General features: G+C 46.1%; 2 protein-coding genes across 2 annotated transcripts in view; one reads left to right on the forward strand and one right to left on the reverse strand.

Moving 5' to 3' along the window:
* The window catches only part of LOC106942541 (excitatory amino acid transporter 1-like), a 22,538-nt gene extending 19,491 nt beyond the window's left edge, over positions 1 to 3,047 (reverse strand). The window contains exons 1-3 of the mRNA XM_015025860.1: positions 2,587 to 3,047; positions 716 to 911; positions 504 to 641 (exon numbers count right to left, since the gene is read on the reverse strand). Coding sequence (XP_014881346.1) covers positions 504 to 641; positions 716 to 854 — 277 coding nt within the window. The 5' untranslated portion in view covers positions 855 to 911; positions 2,587 to 3,047. The remainder of the gene's footprint in view (positions 1 to 503; positions 642 to 715; positions 912 to 2,586) is intronic.
* Positions 3,048 to 3,668: 621 nt separating this feature from the next.
* On the forward strand, positions 3,669 to 5,262 carry LOC106942540 (NAD kinase 2, mitochondrial-like). The gene is made up of 4 exons (XM_015025859.1): positions 3,669 to 3,875; positions 3,955 to 4,065; positions 4,144 to 4,528; positions 5,143 to 5,262. The coding sequence occupies exons 3-4, from the start codon at positions 4,307 to 4,309 to the stop codon at positions 5,233 to 5,235; spliced, it is 315 nt and encodes a 104-aa protein (XP_014881345.1). The 5' UTR covers positions 3,669 to 3,875; positions 3,955 to 4,065; positions 4,144 to 4,306; the 3' UTR covers positions 5,236 to 5,262.
* Positions 5,263 to 5,400: the final 138 nt, after the last annotated feature.

Consider the following 5,400-nt stretch of genomic DNA (forward strand, 5'->3'; position numbering starts at 1 on the left):
TTGACCCTGATTGACCCTGACTGACCCTGATTGACCCTGATTGACCCTGACTGACCCTGATTGATCCTGATTGACCCTGATTAAACCTGATTGACCCTGACTGACCTTGATTGACCCTGACTGGAACTTGGTCAGTTTTTATCCGATCGAGACGTTCTGTCTGGTTCTCATTGCTAACGGAGGATCTTAATGTTTCATTTGGTTCCTCTGGAAGATTCTCTGATTTGACATTAAATTATAGAAAATATTGTTTAGAAATAAAGATCTCAGCGAATCCAAACTGGAGAAACTTCCTGCCTTTCTGCCTGAAGGTGTTTCAGGACCTTCATGACTGATGATGGGTTTTACTTTAAGACATTTTATTCACATTGAGCCTATTTAAAGGGCTGGTTGAACATTTCAGACTCAGTGAAACAAGAGTCTTTGTTTGGCTCCATTTGGTCCTGCAGCAGCAGGTAACCTGACAATGGGCTGTGGATGGATACGTGGCGGAGGAATCTGACCGGTGATCAGGCTGGAGACGAGCAGCGGCAGCACCAGCATCTGCAGCATCCTCATCAGAACTTCTCCAGGAAAGGAGAAGTACTTCACCTCGCGGTAGCTCATCCTGTAGGGACGCAGAGCGAAGCCCAGGATGATCCCTGCACAGAGAGGAACCAGTGACTCTCCACTCGGCCGCAGCCGGACGGCAGGACGCCTGCTGAGGACCACACACCTACGACCACGGCGCCCACAGTGAAGAGGACGAACGCGTTCTTCCTCAGGAAGGCCTGGACGTCCTCCTTGGAGATCTCCTCCACTTTCCTCTTGGCCTTCATGGTCCGGATGTGGATCCCTTCCCTGATCCGCTGCATCCTGCTCCGTTATTCGGCCGGGATTCAAACCCACAACCTCTCACTACGTGGCCTGTCCTGAGAACAGAACAGACAGATGATACACGGCTTTTCTAATAAAGAATAAATAAAAAAGTCTACTTCCTGTGAGGCAGCAATGACACCAACATGTCACCAAAAACAACATCAGAATCAGTGAATGAATAAAGATTCATTGACTTGTTCCACCATGTCGCCCTGTAAAAACACAAACCCTCATTTAAATCATAGTGATGTTTGAAAAGCTGCACGATGAAAATTAGCAGCAGAAACTTGGGTTATTTAGCCAAATGGGATCAATGTCACAGTTTAAAACTAAATGTCCAGTTAGCTGGATGAATATGTAGCTTCAAGCTAGTTCTGATTTAGCACTAAACATGTAGCTTGCTAACTAATTAGTTTATGAATTAAATATTTAGTTGGTGGTTAAATATTTAGCTTAGTAACTAAATAACTTGTTAACTGAATATTTAGCTAACAAGCAAAATCTTTAGATATTTAACTCCGAGCTAAATGTTTAGTTAATATGCAAATTGACTTGCTGATAACCGGAAGTGGACGATCAAAATATAAACTGGGTCTTGCGAAGCTCATCGGATTTTTTTTTTTTCTTTTACTTCTTCTCTTTTACATCATTTCAGGATAAAACAAAGCGCGGGCTGTTTTAAATGTAACTCAGGTGTTTACCAAAGGAGCTGCAGAAACAGTTACTGCGCTAGCTGGAGATTAGCGCAAGACCCCGCTTTTATTTTGACAGTCCACATCCGGTTATCGGGAAGTAAATTTGAATGCTAGCCAAACAAAGCAACACATTTAGCTAGCATTTAACTGTGACAAAATAAAATAAGAAACATGTGAATACTTTTTTCACAGCATATTTACGTCACAGTGTCCGCCGGACGTGTTTCCTGCTGGGAGAAAATGTTCGTCAGGATCCGATGTTTGCAGGGAACAATGGAGGAAAAACTTTCCCAGATCATTTCTCCTCAGTATTTCGGTTCTACCTCCTGCTGGAAGGATGTTAGCGTCCAAGATCTTTTCCAGAAATGTTTAAATCCAAACAGATAAACTGCGTTAAGGTTTGGTTCAGTGCCGGTTGGATCTCTGAAACTGGGATTCAGACTCCAGTTTCAGCCAAAGTGATTCATTTGGGGTAAAAATGAACAAACTAAGGCAGCAGCTAACAATTATTTTAGCAATCGATTAATCTATTATTCTGATGATTAACCAGTTAATCAATAATGGCACATTCATTAAGCTTTTTTATACAATATTAGAAATACATTAAAAGATCAAAATAAACAATTAAATTCCTTTTAAAAATAAGAAAACAAACATTTTATTGCCTAAACTTTAAAAGCATTGCTTTAGTAAATGTGGTGAAACTAAAACTACAACAGGCTAAAACAGATTTACAGACTAAAATGTTTTTATCTTAAGTACGAAATGTATTTTTGTACAGTTTTCAGATAACGATTAATCGCAGACTAAATTAGTGAGGATTATGTTAGTTATTGATTAACCTCGATTCAACCGATCTGCTGCGGAATTAGCCAATTTGGAATTAGTTTAATTTAAAGGTTAAAGTCTGAGGAGACATTTGATCCAACAGGAGAACTCTGGGATGATGATGGTGATGGTGAAGATGCTTCCCTCCATCTTGAACCCGGTTCCTCTCCTGCTGCATCGTGTAAATAAGGATGAATCTGCTCACCTGTCTGCCTCTCCGGTCTCAGTGATGCGGCTGCAGAGTCGGAGGAAACTTCCTGCTCTGATCTGAGCGCTGAGCTTCTTCACCTCCCGCTCCGGCGGAGGGAGGGACGGGGACAGGAGGACAGATCAGGAGACGTCCTCTGACACAGTTTCAGGTGTGAAACCTCCCAGGACTCCGTCCGTTCCCTCTCCGCTCCTCCTCTGGGAAGCTGCGAACACGTCGCGTCTGTTTGTGGGAATAAACCGAATCGTTTCAGGCGGAAAACAGGAATGAGGTTTGGAGGATGCGCTCCGTCCCGCTCGGGACTTGTTATAGTTCAGGATGGTCCTCAGAGGGAAACCGCAGCACAATTAGCTGGAAAAGTGGAGCTGGAGCGGGAATAGGTGACCTGACTGCGTGGAGAGGCGTTCCCAGGAGGACGGGGTAAAATTAGAGGAGAAGATTCCCCCAAATCAGGACCAGGACCAGGTCAGGCAGACTTTCACAAACCTCAAATCCAGGAGGCTCTGTGAACGGAATAACCCATCTGTGCGTCTTCCAGCTCGGTTCCGACTCCTCAGACTGCAGAATGAGACCCAAACACTGGGAAATGATGTCGGTTCTGGCTCTGATACCGCATCAGACCTTCATCCTCCAATAGTTGAATTAAAATACAAGAAAGGAAGAAATACATCCAAAGCGAAATTCAGACTAAAATCCAAACTTTCAATTCTTTAAAAAGACCAAAATCTTTGATTTCAAATCTTTTTTATGGTTGATTCCAATCAGAAGAAGCAAACTGCAGCTCTAAGCATGAATTAAAATACAATAGTGATCTCCTAATAACGCCACTGCCATGAACAAACTGTTATTTTGCATAAAAATGAAAAACTTTTAACATAATTGACAGCTTTTGCTCACTGAATGAGTTCATTTATAACTGTAGTATATTATTTAATGCCTTATTTCAGTAATTTGTAACAGGCTATACTTATGTTAATGAGTATTTAAAACGCAACAATATGCAAAAACTGTCTAATTTATGAGAAATTTCACGACCCCCATGCAGTACCTCCGCGACCCCCCTAGGGGTCACGACCCCCATAGTGAAATCCTATGACTTAAGCTGTAGTGTAAGTAGAAATTAAAGAGCCGGTTGGCGGCTAGAAAATCCGACTCTTTTAGGAGCCAAATGAAGCGGATCTCGGAGAGAAGCTGGAATTTCCAGCACCTGCTGCGTCACGTACGTAGCCAATCCAGAGGAACTCTACGTAGGTTACGTAGATTCGGAGTACGTGCCAAGGTGCCTGGTATGTTTAGCAGCTTTGCTTCTCTGTAGTTTCATGTTTTTCTCTTTATTTAATGTCTTCTGGTTCTGGTCCTGTTCAGAACCGAGTCGCTGCTTCATTGCGCTCCGAGCTGACGAGTTAAATCCGAGGAACGGCTTCAATAAGCGGCTTTAGGGCTGCAAAGAGCCCCGCTGCTAGCAGCTTTAGCTGGGTCAGCACCACCGCGAGTTAACCAGGTTAGCGGCTAACTAGTTAACCAGCTGGTCAACTGTTGCTGTCTTCCTCACAGAGACACCGGGCTGGACAGCGGCTAGACCCGGTGACCTTCACGGACTGACGGCTGCACCTGGACCGACCATGTCCCCTCATTAACAGCAGCTCCAGAACCCTCGGCTCGGTTCCGTTCGCCATAATCCGGCTTTCAGGTCCTGGTTCCCGCCCCGCTCGGAGGAATGGCTCGCTGCCCGGTGGTGAACCTGCTGCGGTTCGGGAACAGGGTGGCCAGGAGCGGCTTCCTGCGGCCTCTGCACGCCGCGGCAGGTGGCTCCTCCACGGAACCAAGAACTGGGTTCAAACCGGACAGGGTTGCCGTGGTTACCAAAACCACCCGGTATGAGTTCGAGCAGCAGCGGTACCGGTACGCCGGACTATCTGAAGAGGACCTGAAGCAGCTGGTAAGGAACTGTTCTGGACGGGTCCACAGTTGGATGGGCCACACTGAGACTGGGTTATACTGGTCAGGGTTCTGGTCGTTCTGGGTCAGGGTTCTGGTATTTGTGGTTCTGTTGGATCTAAACGGGTCAGGAATACTGGGCGGTGCATATCTGGTATGTGGAGGGAAATTGGAGTTTCTGGATGTTTACACATTAAAATCTGAAAAGTGTGGCGTGCCTGTGTCCAGCCCCTCCAGGCTGACTGTCTGCCTGGAGCAGCTTCCTGTAACAGTGACGGAAACACTTTAACCCTGTTGTGTTTATACATTATTTCCTTTTTGCCCCTGAGCCAGGCACTAAACCCCAAGGCTCTTATGTTTCTAATGTGTTCTCTACCTCCAGCCGGTCGGGGCAGATGGCTGCTTGTACCAAGTTCTGGTTCTGCTGAAGTTTTTCCTATCAAAATGGGGTCTTTCCTCTCCACTGTCGCCCCCTGCTGGTCAGGAGGAGTGATGCTGCCAGTCAGCGACTGTTTTCCACAGCTAGAACTTGTTCTGTTTCTGTTGGTGCTGACAGCTGAGAACAAAACCCCCAGGGCTCCATCAGCTCGACCTTTGACCTCTGGTTTCTTTCAGCTAGCCATGAAGGGCTCCAGCTACAGCGGCCTGCTGGAACGCCACAACATCCACACCAGCAACGTGGAGCACGTCGTCCAGAGCCTGCAGTGAGCCCAGCTGCATGTTGCTGTGTGTTGCTGTGTGTTGCTGTGTGGTGGTGTGTGTTGTTGTGTGTTGGTGTGTGGTGGTGTGTGGTGGTGTGTGTTGCTGTGTGGTGGTGTGTGGTGGTGTGTGTTGCTGTGTGGTGGTGTGTGGTGGTGTGTGTTGTTGTGTGTT

The sequence above is a fragment of the Poecilia latipinna genome, unplaced genomic scaffold, assembly GCF_001443285.1.
Source record: "Poecilia latipinna isolate Pla-1442-1.1 unplaced genomic scaffold, P_latipinna-1.0 Scaffold4364, whole genome shotgun sequence".
Taxonomy (NCBI): domain Eukaryota; kingdom Metazoa; phylum Chordata; class Actinopteri; order Cyprinodontiformes; family Poeciliidae; genus Poecilia; species Poecilia latipinna.